General features: G+C 39.9%; 1 protein-coding gene across 3 annotated transcripts; it reads left to right on the top strand.

Moving 5' to 3' along the window:
• The first annotated feature begins 18,871 nt into the window (after nt 1-18,871).
• On the top strand, nt 18,872-20,389 carry LOC132513435 (protein BEX2-like). Of its 3 annotated transcripts, none has more exons than XM_060137792.1 (3): nt 18,872-18,964; nt 19,338-19,422; nt 19,752-20,389. In XM_060137792.1, the coding sequence occupies exon 3, from the start codon at nt 19,757-19,759 to the stop codon at nt 20,141-20,143; it is 387 nt and encodes a 128-aa protein (XP_059993775.1). In that variant the 5' UTR covers nt 18,872-18,964; nt 19,338-19,422; nt 19,752-19,756; the 3' UTR covers nt 20,144-20,389. The 3 variants fall into 3 exon arrangements, with proteins under 3 accessions (XP_059993775.1, XP_059993773.1, XP_059993774.1); XM_060137790.1 differs by having other exon boundaries at nt 18,874-19,069; XM_060137791.1 differs by lacking the exon at nt 19,338-19,422 and having other exon boundaries at nt 18,874-19,069.
• Nucleotides 20,390-21,024: the final 635 nt, after the last annotated feature.

The following is a 21,024-nucleotide window of genomic DNA, read 5'->3' as shown; positions in this document are numbered from 1 at the left end:
GTCTCATAGTTTTTTGGTCCCTCATTTTCTCCATGATTGCCTTCCTTTATGTTTAGTTGATTATTTTTGTAGTGACACATTTTGATTCCCTTCTAATTTCCTTTTTTTTGGTATATTCTGTAGATATGCTCTGTGGTTATCATTAAGATTACATAAAACATCCAAAGTTTAACAATCTATTTTAAACCAATACCAACTTAACTTCAATTGCATACAAAATTCTACAACTTTCCAACTCTGTCTCCCCCAATTTACATTACTGATGTCACGAATTACTTCTTTTTTATTGTGTACCCATTAACATAGATTTATTATTAGTTTTTATGCTTTTGTCTTTTAAATTCTGTAGAAGAATAAAAAACTGAATTTTTGACCCCAAATTATTATCATACTGGTTTTGTATGTGTCACCATACCAGGTTGCAAACTCCACAGAGACAGAAGATCTTTTTGGGGACATGGACTTATGTATGTCTCCATTTGACTGTTAATTTGTATCCCTTAATATCATTTGTAATAAACTGGTAATCTAATGAGTAAACTGGTTTCCTGAGTTCTGTGAGCCTTCTATCAAATTAATTGAACCTAAGGAAAGGGTTCTGGGAACCTCTCAGTTATAGACAGTCGGTCAGAAGCACAGGTAACAACCTAGAATTGAGGTTGGCATCTGAAGAGGAGGTCAGCCTAGTGGGACTGAATCCTTAACCTGTGGAATCTGATACTATCTCTACATAGATAGTGTCAGAATTGAGTTGAACTGTAGGACACCCAACTGGTATTGAAGAATTGCTTGGATATATGGGGAAAGACCCAGAGATTGGAATAAGAGCAGAATTATAACATGAAAAGATGCTCAACATCATTTTTTATCTGGGAAATGCAAATCAGAACCATCATGAGATATCACTTTCAATAACAAAAACATGTCACTCACCAACTGGTTTTATAAGAATGAAGTCACTAAGCCACTGCAGTCACTGACCTTTAACATATCCTGAAAGGTGTTCAAGGTGGAGATAAGGAACGAGGCACTCTGTGCTCTGGGCAAATTGGTAGAACAAGCTTTCAGATAGCTATTTTCAAGAGAAAATTTTATGAATCCAATTTCTTGCATCTTCTCATACCTAGAAAATCACTAAAATCATTATTAGAAGCATCTGCTCCTTGTGAATAGCAGCAACTTCCTCATGAGCAGCAGATACTTTCTACTGAAATGTGTGTTTGATTGCACATACTCCCTTCACTGAAATTATATATAAATATAAATAAATAAATACACACACACACACACACACACACACACACACACACACACACACACTGACCTCTCTTTGGAGCAGTTCCTCAGAGTTATCTGAGAGGCTGTCTCCCAGGCTATAATCCTAAATCCCCAAATAAAACTGAACTCACAGCTCTCACATTGTGCATTTTTTTCAGTGGACAGTTTTGGTGACCAACAAAGGGACCCAGAGCAGACTTCTCTCCTTCACATGAATTCTACGAGGATCTGGAGCCTTGGTACCAGCAAGGCCTTTTGTGTCCATCTACCTGCTCAGAGTCCAGACTAATTTGGGTGTCTTCTGGTTCTTGGATCTCCCAATTGCTGGTTGATGATCCTGAGTTTTATTTGGTGGTGTACAGCATGTACTTGGCACCCCAGTTGCAAGATACTGGGATTTGCTCAGTTGAAAGACACTGAGCAGTCTGAGATGAGTGTTTAGATAGGAGGCTGACCTGACATATTTCCTCAATTCAGCTACCTTAACAGAATTTGTCAGGATTAAAATGAAGATATTACATGAGAGCTTTGCTCCGAAGAAGAGGGACAAGACTCCTCCTGGTCAGTTACAGCTTTCTCAGGCAACTGAGAAATTTATGGGAGTGGTGGAGGCAGAGTCCTCATACCATGCAGTGGTCCCATAGGGAAATCCTCTCATTAATTAAAAGACTTGCTCGTCCAGTGATCAGATATAAGAACTGGCCATTTAGTGATCCAAGCACCCATGGTGGTTTTAGACTGCTGGAGGGAGAAACGGAGACATGTAACAGAGCTGAAATGACTCTAGGGTGACACTCAGAGGAGTTAAGCTCACAAGCAGCACATGGGACCACTAAACAATTTCATTAGTAAATTTTATTCTCAACAAATTCAACTTTAAAATGGGAAACAGAGTCTCTCAAGCAGAGAAATGAGGGGCATCAGAAAGCCAGCTTCCAACTAACACCCCAACCAGGTTTATGTAAGTACAAAACTTAATTACAAGTACTTACTTAATTTGGAATTAAAGGAAATCATGCCCTGAAAATGGCCAACATGGGGGTCATTTATCGCATACACAGTTAAGTTTGAGAAAGCCAGCTTGATAAAACAAACACCTTTATAGAATTCTGACCCTAATGGAACAAATCCTTCTAGGAGAACTTGCTTTTCTCTCCCTGTGCCTTGAGATGTAAATGTTCTATCAGGGCTCTCAGGAGCACTATCTTATCTAGACCATCTCTAATTCCTGAGCCTGAGGGAAGAAAAGCGGTGTGGGGGGGGAAGAATTTTAGGATTTAATTTAAAAATTTATTCCTACTGTAAACTAGTGAGTTTTATATTGTAATACTTGATTCATGACTAAGTTTTAAAATGAAGCTGAGATCTCTGGTTTTGCCTGTCTATATGTCTATGTGTGCATAAGTATATCTTTACTTATGGATGGTATTATCAAAATTAATTTGTAAATGAGCTCTATTTAATTGGCTTAGAGGAAATTAAGTGCTTATATAAACTCTCAGAAATATAAAAGAAACCAACCCAAATAAATTTCAGGTTCACGTGAACGAGGAAAAACTCAGTATTAAGTTAATATTTGATATTAAAGCTAGTTTAAGTTAGTTGGTTTAATTAATACAGATTTGCCTTTAGAGTCATCAACATTAAGTATAATACTTTAATTGTACCTCGGTTTACTAGACATCAAATAAGATCTTATTATATCTGTTGTAAATTTGTCAGCAAGAAAAATAACTTGGTATGACAAAATTTTTATAAATAAATTAAATGTAAATGAAAGCACTTTTAGGTAAACGTTTTAGGAATAATAATGTTTTTTGTTTTTTGTTTTTTCTGTTCACATAATTTTATTTAATCTTCACAATAACCCTATGAGGTACGCAGAGTTACCCGAATCTACCCATGATGAACTGAGGGTCAGAATTCAGGGTTGGCTAGTCTTTATTTACTTACTAATAAATAAAGTCTTTATTTATTTACTTACAGTCTTATAAGTCTTTATTTTGTGGGGGGGGGTTTAACATCTTTATTGGGGTATAATTGCTTTACAATGGTGTGTTAGTTTCTGCTTTATAACAAAGTGAATCAGTTATACATATGTGCCCATATCTCTTCCCTCTTTGGTCTCCCTCCCTCCCATCCTCCCTATCCCACCCCTCCAGGCCGTCACAAAGCACCAAGCTGATATCCCTGTGGTATGTGGCTGTTTCCCACTAGCTATCTACCTTACGTTTAGTAGTGTATATATGTCCATGCCTCTCTCTCACTTTGTCACAGCTCACCCTTCCCCCTCCCCATATCCTCAAGTCCGTTAGCCAGTAGGTCTGTGTCTTTATTCCTGTCTTACCCCTAGGATCTTCATGACATTTTATTCCTTAAATTCCATATATATGTGTTAGCATACAGTATTTGTCTTTCTCTTTCTGACTTACTTCACTCTGTATGACAGACTCTAGGTCTATCCACCTCATTACAAATAGCTCAATTTCGTTTCTTTTTATGGCTGAGTAATATTCCATTGTATATATGTGCCACATCTTCTTTATCCATTCATCCGATGATGGACACTTAGGTTGTTTCCATCTCCGAGCTATTGTAAATAGAGCTGCAATGAACATTTTGGTACATGACTCTTTTTGAATTTCGGTTTTCTCAGGGTATATGCCCAGTAGTGGGATTGCTGGGTCATATGGTAGTTCTATTTGTAGTTTTTTAAGGAACCTCCATACTGTTCTCCATAGTGGCTGAACCAATTCACATTCCCACCAGCAGTGCCAGAGTGTTCCCTTTTCTCCACACCCTCTCCAGCATTTATTGTTTCTAGATTTTTTGATAATGGCCATTCTGACTGGTGTGAGATGATATCTCATTGTAGTTTTGATTTCCATTTATCTAATGATTAATGACGTTGAGCATTCTGTCATGTGTTTGTTGGCAGTCTGTATATCTTCTTTGGAGAAATGTCTATTTAGGTTTTCTGCCCATTTTTGGATTGGGTTGTTCCTTTTTTTGTTATTGAGCTGCATGAGCTGCTTGTAAATTTTGGAGATTAATCCTTTGTCAGTTGCTTCATTTGCCAATATTTTCTCCCATTCTGAGGGTTGTCTTTTGGTCTTGTTTATGGTTTCCTTTGCTGTGCAAAAGCTTTGAAGTTTCATTAGGTCCCATTTGTTTATTTTTGTTTTTATTTCCATTTCTCTAGGAAGTGGGTCAAAAAGGATCTTGCTGTGATTTATGTCATAGAGTGTTCTGCCTATGTTTTCCTCTAAGAGTTTGATAGTGTCTGCCCTTACATTTAGGTCTTTAATCCATTTTGAACTTATTTTTGTGTATGGTGTAAGGGAGTGATCTAATCTCCTACTTTTACATGTACCTGTCCAGTTTTCCCAGCACCACTTACTGAAGAGGCTGTCCTTTCTGCACTGTACATTCCTGTCTCCTTTATCAAAGATAAGGTGACCATATGTGCGTGGGTTTATCTCTGGGCTTTCTATCCTGTTCCATTGATCTATCTTTCTGTTTTTGTGCCAGTACCATACTGTCTTGATTACTGTAGCTTTGTAGTATAGTCTGAAGTCAGGGAGCCTGCTTCCTCCAGCTCCACTTTTCATTCTCAAGACTACTTTGGCTATTCGGGGTCTTTTGTGTTTCCATACAAATTGTGAAATTTTTTGTTCTAGTTCTGTGAAAAATGCCAGTGGTAGTTTGATAGGGATTGCATTGATTCTATAGATTGCTTTGGGTAGTAGAGTCATTTTCAGAATGTTGATTCTTCCAATCCAAGAACATGGTATATCTCTCCATCTATTTGTATCATCTTTAATTTCTTTCATCAGTGTCTTATAATTTTCTGCATACAGGTCTTTTGTCTCCTTAGGTAGGTTTATTCCTAGATATTTTATTCTTTTTGTTGCAGTGGTAAATGGGAGTGTTTTCTTGATTTCACTTTCAGATTTTTCATCATTACTGTATAGGAATGCCAGAGATTTCTGTGCATTAATTTTGTATCCTGCTACTTTACCAAATTCATTGATTAGCTCTAGTAGTTTTCTGGTAGCATCTTTAGGATTCTCTACATACAGTATCATGTCATCTGCAAACAGTGACAGCTTTGCTTCTTCTTTTCCAATTTGGATTCCTCTTATTTCCTTTTCTTCTCTGATTGCTGTGGCTAAAACTTCCAAAACTATGTTGAATAAGAGTGGTGAGAGTGGGCAACCTTGTCTTGTTCCTGATCTTAGTGCAAATGCTTTCAGTTTTTCACCATTGAGGATGATGTTGGCTGTGGGCTTGTCATATATGACCTTTATTATGTTGAGGAAAGTTCCCTCTATGCCTACTTTCTGCAGGGTTTTTACCGTAAATGGGTGTTGAATTTTGTCAAAAGCTTTCTCTGTATCTATTGAGATGATCATATGGTTTTTCTCCTTCAATTTGTTAATATGGTTTATCACATTGATAGATTTGCGTATACTGAAGAATCCTTGCGTTCCTTGAATACACGCCACTTGATCATGGTGTATGATCCTTTTAATGTGTTGTTGGATTCTGTTTGCTAGTATTTTGTTGAGGATTTTTGCATGTTTGTTCATCAGTGATATTGGCCTGTAGTTTTCTTTCTTTGTGACATCCTTCTCTGGTTTTGGTATCAAGACGATGGTGGCTGTGTAGAAGGAATTTGGGAGTGTTCCTCCCTCTGCTGTATTTTGGAAGAGTTTGAGAAGCATAGGTGTTAGCTCTTTCTCTAAATGTTTGATAGAATTCGCCTGTGAAGCCATCTGGTCCTGGCTTTTGTTTGTTGGAAGATTTTTAATCAGTTTCAAAATCAGTGCTTGTGATTGGTCTGTTCATATTTTCTATTTCTTCCTGACTCAGTCTGGGCAGGTTGTGCATTTCTAAAAATTTGTCCATTTCTTCCAGGTTGTCCATTTTATTGGCATAGAGTTGCTTGTAGTAATCTCTCATGATCTTTTTTACTTCTGCAGTGTCATTTGTTACTTCTCCTTTTTCATTTCTAATTCTATTGATTTGAGTCTCCTCCCTTTTTTTCTTGATGAGTCTGGCTAATGGTTTATCTATTTTGTTTATCTTCTCAAAGAACCAGCTTTTAGTTTTATTGATCTTTGTTATTGTTTCCTTCATTTCTTTTTCATTTATTTCTGGTTTGATCTTTATGATTTCTTTCCTTCTGCTAACTTTGGGGGTTTTTTGTTCTTCTTCCTCTAAATGTTTTATGTGCAAGTTTAGGTTGTTTATTCAAGATGTTTCCTGTTTCTTAAGGTGGGCTTGTATTGCTATAAACTTCCCTCTTAAGACTGCTTTTGCTGCATCCCATAGGTTTTGGGTCGTCGTGTCTCCATTGTCATTTGTTTCTAGGTATTTTTTGATTTCCTCTTTGATTTCTTCAGTGATCACTTCGTTATTAAGTAGTGTATTGTTTAGCCTCCATGTGTTTGTATTTTTTACAGATCTTTTCCTGTAATTAATATCTTGTCTCATAGCATTGTGGTCAGAAAAGATACTTGATACAATTTCAATTTTCTTAAATTTACCAAGCCTTGTTTTGTGACCCAAGATATGATCTATCCTGGAGAATGTTCCATGAGCACTTGAGAAAAATGTGTATTCTGTTGTTTTTGCATGGAGTTTCCTATAAATATCAATTAAGTCCATCTTGTTTAATGTATCATTTAAAGCTTGTGTTTCCTTATTTATTTTCATTTTGGATGATCTGTCCATGGGTGAAAGTGGGGTGTTAAAGTCCCCTACTATGAATGTGTTACTGTCGATTTCCCCTTTTATGGCTGTTAGTATTTGCCTTATGTATTGAGGTGCTCCTATGTTGGGTGCATAAATATTTACAATTGCTATATCTTCTTCTTGGATCGATCCCTTGATCATTATGTAGTGTCCTTCTTTGTCTCTTGTAATAGTCTTTATTTTAAAGTCTATTTTGCCTGATATGGGAATTGCTACTCCAGTTTTCTTTTGGTTTCCATTTGCACGGAATATCTTTTTCCATTCCCTTACTTTCAGTCTGTATGTGTCTCTAGGTCTGAAGTGGGTGTCTTGTAGACAGCATATATATGGGTCTTGTTTTTGTATCCATTCAGCCAATCTGTGTCTTTTGGTGGGAGCATTTAGTCCATTTACATTTAAGGTAATTATCGATATGTATATTCCTATTCCCATTTTCTAAATTGTTTTGGGTTTGTTATTATAGGTCTTTTCCTTCTCTTGTGTTTCTTGCCTAGAGAAGTTCCTTTAGCATTTGTTGTAAAGCTGGTTTTGTGGTGCTGAACTCTCTCAGCTTTTGCTTGTCTGTAACGGTTTTAATTTCTCCATCGAATCTGAATGAGATCCTTGCTGGGTAGAGTAGTCTTGGCTACAGGTTTTTCTCCTTCATCACTTTCAGTATGTCCTGCCACTCCCTTCTGGATTGCAGAATTTCTGCTGAAAGATAAGCTGTTAGCCTTATGGGGATTCCCTTATGTGTTATTTGTTGTTTTTCCCTTGCTGCTTTTAATATGCTTTCTTTGTATTTAATTTTTGACAGTTTGATTAATATGTGTCTTGGCGTATTTCTCCTTGTATTTATCCTGTATGGGACTCTCTGTGCTTCCTGGACTTGATTAACTATTTCCTTTCCCATATTAGGGAAGTTTTCAACTATAATCTCTTCAAATATTTTCTCAGTCCCTTTCTTTTTCTCTTCTTCTTCTGGAAACCCTAGAATTCGAATGTTGGGGCGTTTAATGTTGTCCCAGAGGTCTCTGAGACTGTCCTCAGATTTTTCATTCTTTTTTCTTTACTCTGCTCTGCAGTAGTTATTTCCACTATTTTATCTTCCAGGTCACTTATCCGTTCTTCTGCCTCAGTTATTCTGCTATTGATCCCATCTAGAGTATTTTTCATTTCATTTATTGTGTTGTTCATCATTGTTTGTTTCATCTGTAGTTCTTCTAGGTCCTTGTTAATGGTTTCTTGCATTTTGTCCGTCCTATTTCCAAGATTTTGTATCATCTTTACTATCATTTTTCTGAATTCTTTTTCAGGTAGACTGCCTATTTCTTCTTCATTTGCTAGGTGTGGTGGGTTTTTATCTTGCTCCTTCACCTGCTGTGTGTTTTTCTGTCTTCTCATTTTACTTATCTTCCTGTGTTTGGGGTCTCCTTTTTTCAGGCTGCAGGTTTGTAGTTCCCATTGTTTTTGCTGTCTCTCCCCATTGGCTAAGGTTGGTTCAGTGGGTTGTGTAGGCTTCCTGGTGGAGGGGACTAGTGCCTGTGTTCTGGTGGATGAGGCTGGATCTTGTCTCTCTAGTGGGCAGGTCCACGTCTGGTGGTGTGTTTTGGGGTGTCTGTGGGCTTATTATGATTTTAGGCAGCCTCTCTGCTAATGGGTGGGGTTGTGCTCCTGTTTTGCTAGTTGTTTGGCATAGGGTGTCTAGCACTGTAGCTTGCTGGTCGTTGAGTGAAGTTGGGTGCTGGTGTTGAGATGGAGATATCTGGGAGATTTTCACCGTTTGATATTATGTTTAGCTGGGAGGTCTGTTGTTGACCAGTGTTCTGAATTAGGCTCTCCCACCTCAGAGGCACAGCACTGACGCCTGGCTGCAGCACCAAGAGCCTTTCATCCACATGGCTCAGAATAAAAGGGAGAAAAAGTAGAAAGAAAGAAAGAAAGAAAGAAAGAAAGAAAGAAAGAAAGAAAGAAAGAAAGAAAGAAAGAAAGAAAGAAAGAAGGAAGGAAAGAAAGAAAGAAAGGAGGGAAGGAAGGAAGGAAGAAAGAAAGAAGAAAAAAGGGAAAGAAAGAAAGAAAGGAGGCAGGGAGGGAGGGAGGGAGGAAGGAAGGAAGGAAGGAGGGACGGAAGGAAAAAGAAAGAAAGAAAGAAGATACAGTAAATTAAAATAAAGTATAATAAAGCTATTAAATTAAAAAATAATTATTTAGAAAAAAAAAGGGATGGATAGAACCTTAGGACAAATGGTGGAAGTCAAAATATACAGACAAAATCTTACACAGAAGCATACACATACACCCTCACAAAAAGAGGTAAAGGGGAAAAAATCATAAATCTTGCTCTCAAATTCCACCTCCTGAATTTGGGATGATTCGTTGTCTAAAGGAGGGAAGGAAGGAAAGAAAGAAAGAAAGAAAGAAAGAAAGAAAGAAAGAAAGAAAGAAAGAAAGAAAGAAAGAAAGAAAGAAAGAAAGAAAGAAAGAAAGAAAGAAAGGAAGGAAGGAAGGAAGGAAGAAAGAAAGAAAGAAAGAAAGAAAGAAAGAAAGAAAGAAGGTAAAGTATAATAAAGTTTTTAAAATTAATTATTAAAAAAATTAAAAACAAAACAAAACAAAAAAAAACGGATGGATAGAACCCTAGGACAAATGGTGGAAGCAAAGCTATACAGACAAAATCTCACACAGAAGCATACACATACACACTCACAAAAAGAGGAAAAGGGGAAAAATTCATAAATCTTGCTCTCGAAGTCCACCTCCTCAATTTTGGATGATTCATTGTCTATTCACATATTCCACAGATGCAGGGTACATCAAGTTGATTGTGGAGCTTTAATCCGCTGCTTCTGAGGCTGCTGGGAGAGAGTTCCCTTTCTCTTCTTTGTTATCATAGCTCCCAGGGGCTCAGCTTTGGATTTGGCCCCGCCTCTGCGTGTAGGTCGCTGGAAGTCGTCTGTTTTTTGCTCAGACAGGACAGGGTTAAAGGATCCGCTGATTCGGGGGCTCTGGCTCACTCAGGCCGCGGGGGAGGGAGTGGTGCAGAGTGCGGGGCGAGCCTGTGGTGGCAGAGGCCGGCGTGATGTTGCACCTGCCTGAGGCCCACCGTGCGTTCTCCCGGGGAAGTTGTCCCTGGATCCCGGGAACCTGGCAGTGGCGGGCTGCACAGGCTCCCTGGAAGAGGGGTGTGGATAGTGACCTGTGCTCGCACACAGGCCCCTTGGTGGCGGCAGCAGCAGCCTTAGCATCTCCCGCCCGTCTCTGAGGTCCGCGCTTTTAGCCGCGGCTCGCGCCCGTCTCTGGAGTTCCTTTAAGCAGCGCTCTCAATCCCCTCTCCTCGCGTACCAGGAAACAAAGAGGGAAGAAAAAGTCTCTTGCCTCTTTGGCAGCTCCAGACCTTTTCCCGGACTCCCTCCCGGCTAGTCGTGGTGCACTAACCCCTTCAGGCTGTGTTCACGCAGCCAACCCCAGTCCTCTCCCTGCGCTCCGACCAAAGCCTGAGCCTCAGCTCGCAGCCCCGTGCGCCCCGGCGGGTGAGCAGACAAGCCTCTCAAGCTGGTGAGCGCTGGTCGGCACCGATCCTCTGTGCAGGAATCTCCCTGCTTTGCCCTCCGCACCCCTGTTGCTGTGCTCTCCTCCACGGCTCGGAAGCTCCCCCCTCCGCCTCCCGCAGTCTCTGCCCGCGAAGGGGCTTCCTAGTGTGTGGAAACCTTTCCTTCTTCACAGCTCCCTCCCACTGGTGCAGGTGCTGTCCCTATTCTTTTGTCTCTGTTTTTTCTTTTTTTCTTTTGCCCTATCCAGGTACATGGGGAGTTTCTTGCCTTTTGGGAGGTCTGAGGTCTTCTGCCAGCATTCGGTAGGTGTTCTGTAGGAGTTGCTCCACGTATAGATGTATTTCTGGTGTATCTGTGGGGAGGAAGATGATCGCGTTTTACTGTTCTGCCATCTTCCCCTCTGCCCCAGGAATAATTATATTTTAAGAATATCTACTTTAAAATAATCTCTCCATACTTTGGTAACTTGAAACTTTAGAGTTTTGCTAAATTAAGTTAAATGGTGAAATTTTATTGAATAACTAAAAGCCATTCCCAAATAAAGTAATATACTGAAACATTAATTACTGAATATTGGCTTCCTTTTACACAGAAACTGAAGATATTTAAGACTATTAATAAATATGTTTGTTGCCATGCTAGGGCATTTTCTATAAGAAAGCACATAATTTTAGAAATTATTATTGGTATTTATAAGTTTGCCAATCTACAGAATGCTAATGTAAAAGACAGTTCACAACTGCTTACTTCTTACTTTTTACTAGAAATTAAGGTTTTTAAGAATTGAGAATTCTAATTTAAATCTGTAATTAAAGCTACTAGAAATAATAAGGGAAACATTTCAGTATACAAGGAAAGTACGATGTGTGTTTTCAGTATAAGAAAGTATGAGGGGCTTCCCTGGTGTTGCAGTGGTTAAGAATCCACCTGTAAATGCAGGGGACACAGGATCGAGCCCTGGTCTGGGAAGATTTCACATGCTGCAGAGTAACTAAGCCCACGCGCCACAACTACGGAGCCTACACTCTAGAGCCTGCGAGCCACAACTGCTGAAGCCCACATGCCACAACTACTGAAGCCCACATGCCTAGAGACCATGCTCTGCAACAAGAGAAGCCATCACAATGAGAAGCCCGCATACCAAAATGAAGGGTAGCCCCCGCTCGCCACAACTAGAGAAAGCTCGCACGCAGCAATAAAGACCCAACATAGCCAAAAATAAATAAATAAACAAACAAATAAATAAAATAAATCTAAAAAAAAGAAGGTATGAGGAATGAAATTGCATTTTTTTTTTTTTTTTTGCGGTACGTGGGCCTCTCACTGTTGTGGCCTCTCCCGTTGTGGAGCACAGGCTCCGGATGCGCAGGCTCAGCAGCCATGGCTCACAGGTCCAGCTGCTCCGCGGCATGTGAGATCCTCCCGGACCGGGGCACGAACCCGTGTGCCCTGCATCGGCAGGTGGACTCTCAACCACTGCGCCATCAGGGAAACCCCTGAAATTGCATTTTGTTAAGGGAAAGAAAGCAATTTTGTCTCAATGCTGGTTATTTCTAAATAAGAAAGAAAATAAGGGTCAAATTAATATGGACATAGAAATTTGTAGAAGGTTCCTGGGAAAGAAAAAAAATATTTATAATGGTATTCTATGTGTGGTCAGAACTGACTAAGATTAGAATAAATTTAATTGAGTTCTAATATTAAAGGTAAAGTGGTTCAAACCTGAATTTGGTTTCTGTCTCTGTTAACAGGGCACAGTTTTCTTTAACTATTGATCTGCTTTTGATAACAGATTGTAAAGTTTCTTTACCTTTAATTGGTAACCTGCTACAACTTTCTGTATTTGCCTTTGAAATATTTTACTGTCACTTTGGTTAAGTGAATAAGTATTGTTTCACAGTGACATATGATCCTATTTGACCACGTGTTTGAAGGCCTTTTGATATTTTTTGACAAACTTCCAACTCAAATTCCAGTGAAGTTCCTTGGACCTCTTACTAACTTTGGAAGGGCTTCAAAGGGCCCATGAAACATCCCAAAGAGAGATATTAAACTAATTAGGTTCATTTGATATGTTGAATTACATGGGAAGCACTGTCAAGCACTGAGTAAGAAACCTTTCGATGTTGTATGGTATGGGTAAACGTTATTTTAAATATTCTAGAAATTATATGGAATTTCTAAAAATTAAATACGGCCTGATAAAATGTTATTGGTCATAATCTAGTTATTATTTTAAAATGTTGTATGTCACAACAGTAACTGAGTTTCTTTATCAATTGCATTGTAATCAGTTATTTAACCATGCCTTCTTAAGTCTTTTTTCATTCATAGACAGTTTTAGGTTTACTTTGATGTCTTTGCAAAAATACTTCATCTTCAGGAAGATTCATAGAAAGGACTTTTTGACAAGTACAGGTTTCTGATAACTTTCAGATCATACCGCTGAACTGGATAAAACATTAAGGAATGGAAACCCTGATGGCTTTATAAAACTGTTAACAAGAGATCAAGGATTAGTTACATAACACTGAATTATGAATATTGTTATAATTTTTATGGTTTCTGTCTAAAATGTTAATGGCTTTTAATCTGTGTTTTCCAGATATTAAGAAACACTTCCCCTCAAGCTAATTATGACTTAGAGCAGTTTGGTAAATTATTCTTTTGTAAGCAGAATTTAAAAATTTATCTTTTCTCTCTACCTGATCCCTCCATAGATAGGAAACTCTTAGGTTCCCAGCTGCCTTATCAGGTAAGTAAAGCAGTACACCTCCTGACAGGTGCAAGAATCTCAAGATATTTTGGGAATCTCAGGAAGAGAGGAATTCGCCCAAATCTATAGATATTGCAGGCAGAATCTGATGGAAAGCCAGTTTTAAAAGAGCCTGTATGATCAACTACACTTATGTAAGTAGTCAGGCCAAGTGTATTGAAACCAGAATTATTTGCAAACAAATTTGTCTTAATTTGGCTATATTTGGTGGAAATGCGGGTAAATTTAGAAAGAAAAAATTTGTTTCAGCAGTATACCTTTGTGGATATTAAATTCTAATGTTGTTTGTCTAAGACTCACTTCCTTATTACTCACTCATTATTCCTCATTACTATGTTACATTATTGTAAAATTTAATTGAATTATTAAAAGGACATTCTAAGCTTGTTTCTTTTTTCTATTTATACATTTTTAATTGAAGTACAGTTGATTTACAATGTTTCAGGTGTACAGCAAAGTGATTCAGTTTTTTATATATATATAATATATACATTATATATATATATATTATTTTTCAGATTCTTTTCCATTGTAGGTTATTACAAAATATTGACTATAGTTCCCTATGCTATACAGTAGGTCCTTGTTGTTTATCTATTTTATATATAGTAGTGTGTATCTATTAATCCCAAATTCCTAATTTATCCCTGCCCCCCTGCCCCATTGGTAACCGTAAGTTTGTTTTCTATGTCTGCGAGTCGATTTCTGTTTTATAAGTAAGTTCATTTGTATCATGTTTTTAGATTTCACATATAAGTGATATCATATGATATTTGTCTTTCTCTGTCTGACTTACTTCACTTAGTATGATTATATCCAAGTCCATCCATGTTGCTGCAAATGGCATTATTTCATTCTTTTTTATGGCTGAGTCTATTCCATTGTGTGTGTGTATACACACACACACACACACACACACACACACACACACCCCACATCTTCTTTATCCATTCATCTGCCTAGACATTTAGGTTGCTTCCATATTTTGGTTACTGCAAATAGTCTAAGCTTGTTTCTGAAGCAAGATGGAGATGGAGATCAGCTGCTCCATGACCTGCAACCAGCAGGTTATGCATACTGGAAAAGACATCATTTAAAGGACTAACTCCAACCTAGATTGAAAGAACTTTATGTGCTCTTAACTAGCTCATGTACAGCAAAACTGAAGGGAATTAACTCTTGGATTCATATTTTCCACTTAGAAAAGGTCCTTGCACTGGACTGGTCTATAGGGAAGGCTGTTGACCTCAAACTCACCTTAAAACAACACTCAAACAGAGGAGAAACTAAGAGACCAAAGTGAGAAGAAGATGACATCTGAAGTAGCCAGCTGACCCAAGATGCCAGACCAGGCCTGTATACCAATTACTTTGATAACTGCTCACACTTTTGCTTATGAACCAAATGTATTTCTTTCTTGGGTTCAATCATATGTAAGTTTCAAAAAAAGAAAAAGAAACCAATCCAATTGTTGGGTTTATGTTCAATTACCTACATTCAGTACTTCTGGGTTACCTTGGTGGATTTCTCCTTTCCAAGGCTCTAATTGGATGGCCCTTAGGAAATGTATTCTAGAAGAAAGAAGTTACAGTTTTGTTCAGGCTACTATTGATATTACTAGATGGGAGCCCCTCACTTGGACAATCAATCTACTTGCTCTGACCATAATAATAAATATGAATTTTCTTTTAAAGTCACTTAAGCTCAATCAGAGCAAAGAGCTAAATTTCAGTCAAAGAATATAAGCTCCCTGTTATGGGATTGATTTATATGGTTAACACCAGACCACAGTCGTTTAAGTTTAAAGATCTCCCTTGTGTTGGGAACAATTAAACCATACTAAGGATAATCAGTCTCATAACACTAGGAAATTGGGCTGGGTGCCTTATGAACAATGCCAATATATCATTTCCCTTAAAGACAAGGATTGGTACAGAACAGACTAAATCAGATGACCTGGGGATATACTGGGATGCATCTAATGGAAGTTCTTGGCTTAAATTCTTGCTTATGACCTTACTAATGCTACTATCTATATTACTTGTATTCTGCCCATTTTACAAGATTGTTGCTTCTTATATTACCAAATGTATGACTGTGCCTCTGATAAAATGATGACTAGGTGACTTGAAACGGTTGACCAAATACATAGTTCTATAAGATCAATTGATTGTAATAGTGTAACTCTAGATATGGGAGGAAGCAATAAGAGGGAATCATTTCTTGGACCATAGCAGACTAGTAAGTCAGATGATCCAAAGACTTTTGGCTACTGTTAACGGGGCCTAGTCCAGTAATACCACATTGAATGGTCTATCAATGAAATCTTAGCCTGACCTAGGAATGAACATTCCCAGTACTGTGGGACAAAATGGTCATGAAATGCCTCCCAAAACATGGTCAATTTTATGACCATGGAGCGGGGGAGGGAGCATTGGGGGGGCCCTGACTACAAAAATATGGCAATTGCCACCTGGTTCTATAAGAATGAAGTAACTTAGCCACTGAAGTTACAGACCTTTAACACACCCTGAAAGGAGATCAGGGCAGAGATCACGAATGAGGCACTCTGTGCTCTGGGAAAACTGGCAGAACAGGCCTTCAAATCCATCAGATAATCAAATATTTTCAGAAGAAAATTTTATGAACCCAATTTTTTGCATCTTCTCATACCTAGAAAAGCACTTAAAATCATTAACAGAGACATCTGGTCCTCGTGAGTAGCAGAAACCTTCCCATGACTAGCAGCAACCTTCTACTGAGATGTGTGCTTGATTGCACATACTCCCTTCACCAAAACTATGTATATATACACTGACCTCTCCCCTGACCTCTTTGGAGCAGTTCCTCAGAGCTATCTGAGAGGCTGTCTCCCAGGCTACAGTCCTCAGTAAGTCCCCAAATCAAACTGAACTGACAGTTATCATGTTGTGAACTGTTTTTCAGTCAACAATTCATGCCCACTAATATGAGTAGAATCAAAATTTCATATGATAACAAATGGTGAGGATGTGGCAAATTCAGAACTCTCATACAGTGTTGGTAGGTATGTAAAAGGGTCAACACTGTGGAAAACATTTTGGCAGTTCCTCAAATGATTAATTATATTATTGCTATGAAGTATGAAAACATTATGCTAAATCAAGAAGTGAGCCCCAAAAGAACACATATTATATATGGTTTCATTTATATGAAATGTTCAGAATGGGGAAATCTACAGAGATAGAAAGTACGTTTGCTTTGTATGGTTGCTTTGACCTGGAGAGGATGGGAGGATAGGAGAGTGATAGTTAAAGAGTACTTTCTGAATTTTTTTTTGAGGTGATGAAAATGTTCTAAAATTGACTGTGGTGATGGTTGTACATATCTGTGAATAAAGTAAACATCATTGAAGTGTACACTTTAAATGGATATTGTATGATATGTGGATTATAGCTCCATGATGCTGTTATTAAAAGACATAAATAGAGTCTTAGCCCGATTTGATTATTAATTGAATATGAGAGACAATGAAGAAGGATTCAAGGATGATGGCCTGGTTCTGAGTTGGCCAATGGGTGGATACTAAGGCAGAAAACAAAGGGAAAAGAAGCAGGTCTAAGGTGAGAATAAATGACTAGAGTTAGTGAGACAGCATATATAGACACTTTTAACCTTTTTTAGGGGCAAAGAACCACAGCCTCTTTTGAGAATCTTCTAAAAATTATAGCCTTTCTTCCCACAAAAATGTGAATATATAATCACCCCCCATACAGATAATTTTGAATAACATTTAAGATGTTCCACAGACTTCCTTGTTTGCATGCCTAATATAAGGTTACTCAGAATTGTCAGCAGAGAATGTTCCTTGGACCCTGGCATAAGTGAGGGAGTATCAGGGTGGGTATGGACTGGAAGATAGTGATCCTGCAGCAAGGCTGGGTTCTTCCTGAGTGCACTGGAGGTGAGGAGGTAAGGGTGAGGATCTCAACTCTCTGCACTTCCCAAGCCAGGTGAGAGATAGCAGAAAGGTCCCAAAGAGGTTTCCACTTGGACAAGGTGAAAAAAAGGAGAGAGCAGGCAGACCTGGGAGGCTCTCTCTGAAGGAATTACTTTTCTACAATTATTGTAATCCCCCACCAGAGAGGTGTAGAAGAGCCCCATCTGGTTTTGAGTATGAGAACAAACCCCTCATCTATGTGGGAGATAAGTCACTAGGTAGGATTTTGGGGAAGAAATGGAGGGAAGGAACCAAAGGAATTTACTCAGGTCAAGACCTTGGTCACCTGTCCATCTATATTTTTGGAGTAAGAAACAATCAGGAGCCTGAATGTAGGAAATGGGAGGCTCTGGAATGTGGCAGCAGGAAGACCAGCCCCTTCCCAACCTCTTGATAGGGCAGTGGTGATGTGATTATCTCTGCATCCCTCAACCTGCATCAGCCTCATAGCTCTTCCCTTTGCTTAGGTCTTCAAAACCAACTTTAATAACAGCTGTTAAATTTAAGCAGATGACTTCAGTTGCCAGCAAATGCTTTTCCATATTTAATGAATGTTTATTATAGTAGAATAAAATGTAAATGTTTATTAATAAAACTTGAAATCTGTCCCAGAAGGAATATAAAGGCAGATTATTTCATAAAATAGCCAAGATTTGACAATCAGACTTCTCCGTGAATATTAACTTCACAGATAATTTTCAAAACATCGCGACTGTGTTTAGAAAGATTTCCCCCATTTTTTTAATTCCATAAAATTCTGAAACAAGCTAGAATATTCTAAAAATGAAGTTGTGTGGAGCCCAAAGAAAATACTTTCTGTGTGGTGCAAGAGAACATAAACAATGAGTTTTCTTTTTTTTTTTTTACTTCCCCAACTTGAGACATGTCTTTCAAAAAACGAAATTTCCTAATTTTCAGGTTTTTTAGAGGCATACTGATTTTTTTTTTTTTTTTTTTTTGCGCTACGCGGGCCTCTCACTGTTGTGGTCTCTCCCGTTGCGGAGCACAGGCTCCGGACACACAGGCCCAGCGGCCATGGCTCACGGGCCCAGCTGCTCCGCGGCATGTGGGATCTTCCCGGACCGGGGCACGAACCCGCGTCCCCTGCATCGGCAGGCGGACTCTCAACCACTGCGCCACCAGGGAAGCCCCATACTGATTTTTAAAAAGGAAATAAAGAGAAATTACTAGGAAGCAAATAATATACAGCTAGTGAGAACAGGAGAAAAAAGCAGAAAGGGCCAAAGTCACTACCAAGGCCTTGGAGTGGTGGGAAGGGAGATGCAGACTCTCCCTGGTAACTAGAGAAGGTCAAACCCCAAACATAAGGGCAGTGAGGCCGCCTGTGGGCCCTCGGATCGGAAAGGACCAAGCTGAGGAACCGGACGTAGCGCACAGCTGCGTGTAGGGGGAGATCTTGCTTGCTGAGGTGGAGGGGAGGGTCCTGTTGAACTCTGCGTCAGCCCGGGTGGGTGGGGAGGAGGATCTGAGGGCGAGGTCCGCGGTGACGCGAAGCCCTCACGTGACCGCGAGCTGCAGAGCGACGCAGCCTTTGGTGCAGTCGTCACTCGTGTCTGGGTACCAGCTCCCCGCTGCCCTGCGCACGGCGGGCTGGCATCGGGCCCGGGGGAAGCGGAGCAGGTAAGGGCCCCGAGGCCCACGCGCTGACGCCTGGGAGGCAGCGGCCAGCCAACCCCAGAGGCCGGTGCACGGGTTCTGCGCAGGGGATCACCGCGGCGGGTCCCGGTGAGCTCTCTCCACACCCTTGCTTTCTTGGGAACAGAAATAGGGGCCCCCTGGCGTGAGGCTGCAGGGGCAGCAGGGTTCCAGGCCTCAAAGCAACTTAAGAGCAATGGGAAATCATCCCTGAGTTCCTGCAGGGCAATGGTGAACCCGGGAAGGGGGCGGTGGACGCAGGTCGGGGGTGACGGCGGGGGGTAGGCGGTGAGGGGCGGTGGTTCAACGCCGAGAGCTTGGCGACAGTACTCGCTCCCTCCATCCCTGCCTTCTGCAGGTCTGCGGATCTAAGTGTCAAGTGTTGCGGCGACGCACTTGCAGCGAGAATCGGGAGGAGGAGGAGACAGCAAGGATAGGCCCAGGTCGGTGCAGGGGACGGTGTGTGTGGGTGGGTGCAGAGCCCCGTCATACCCCCGCCCCGCCACCTTCCCCATGCCCTGTCCTCCACTTTGTTGTTTGGAGAGGCCTGGGGGAGGGATCAGTAAGGAAAATGGTGGGTTTGGGAGGAGGGAGGGAAAGAACTGAGTGGGGGAGGGCTCGGACTGGGGGCCCCCTAGAGGGCTTATGAAGCCTTTCAGGTGGGAAAATGAAATTTAAAAAATAATAATAACACATGCTATCCAGGCCTCTGTCCTTGGTGCTGGTCTATCCACGAAAAATGCAGCCCTTTTTCTTGTCTTTTGTCTCCTAGGAGCAATGGCATCCAAAGAGGAACAAGTGATGAAAAATATCAACATGGAAAATGCCAACGAGGAAAATGATAAAAAGGATGAAAAAGAGCAAGTTGCTAATAAAGGAGAGCCTTTGGCCCTACCTTCGGGATCCGGTGAATATTGTGTACCTGGAGGAAATGATAGGCGGTTCCATGTTAGGCAGCCCATCCTGCAGTATAGATGGGACATGACTCAGAGGCTTGAAGAGCCACAGGCAAGGATGAGAGAGGAGAATATGGAAAGGATTGGGGAAGAGATGAGACAACTCATGCAAAAGCTGAGGGAAAAGCAGTTGAGTCATAGTCTGCGGGCAGTTAGCACTGACCCCCCTCACCATGACCATTATGATGAGTTTTGCCTTATGCCTTGAATCCTGATGTTTTCCCTGAAGTTAGTAGGGAGGCACACCTGCTTCCTAAACTTACATGTTCATGATGTACCTTTGTTGTAAACCTGTTGATGCCACTCATTTCTGGTGGGTCTCATATTACCAGCTTCTAGTTGAATGTGTTTTTGACCCAGTCTGTAAGATTCTGTTAGCAGAAGAATTTTACCTATTGCATGGCAAGATACTTATTATATACTGTGAAGTTAATAAAGCAGTTTTAAAAAGCAATCTATGTATTCTTTTTTATTTCAAATCTCATATTTATCTAATACATGAGGAGAAAATGCTGAAATTAAATGTACCAAAAGATTAATACAGGGACTCGATTCTGTGAGATGGTTTGATGTGTTTTCTTTTATAATTTAGTTTGAGAAGATATGCAAACTATTTTTAATGACTGTATGAGAGCCATAGGGTCACAATAAATACTTGGTCCCTAAATTTGGATCTTTTAGCCAGATGAATAAACCCAGGAATTCTTTATAAATTAGGAACTATATTTGCTTTACATGACTGTGAAACAAGGTCAGGAGTGTGTAAGCTGTGTTTCCCTATTTTTGCCCCCATCCCCACATATTAGGCAAGAACCACCTCCCCATAAGTTTTCCCTTCAAATATTTAGCAGAGTCCCCAAAGATAGATCTGCCCAATACAGCATCCCTCTTCCCCTTCAGGCCTGCAATTTCTGCTAGTCAAGGTGTGATTTCTGCCTGACAAAAACTTAACAAAGTACGATTAATAACAATTGCATCAGGAGCTCTGAGTTCTTGTCTCATTCCATCCCTGAATAAAATAACATTGGATATGTAACTTCAGTTCTCTAGAGGAGATTACCTGCAATTTCTAACGGAACACTGAATTTA

Source organism: Lagenorhynchus albirostris, chromosome X (genome assembly GCF_949774975.1).
Source record: "Lagenorhynchus albirostris chromosome X, mLagAlb1.1, whole genome shotgun sequence".
In the NCBI taxonomy this organism is placed as follows: Eukaryota; Metazoa; Chordata; class Mammalia; order Artiodactyla; family Delphinidae; genus Lagenorhynchus; species Lagenorhynchus albirostris.
This window is presented reverse-complemented; position numbering and strand designations above follow the sequence as displayed.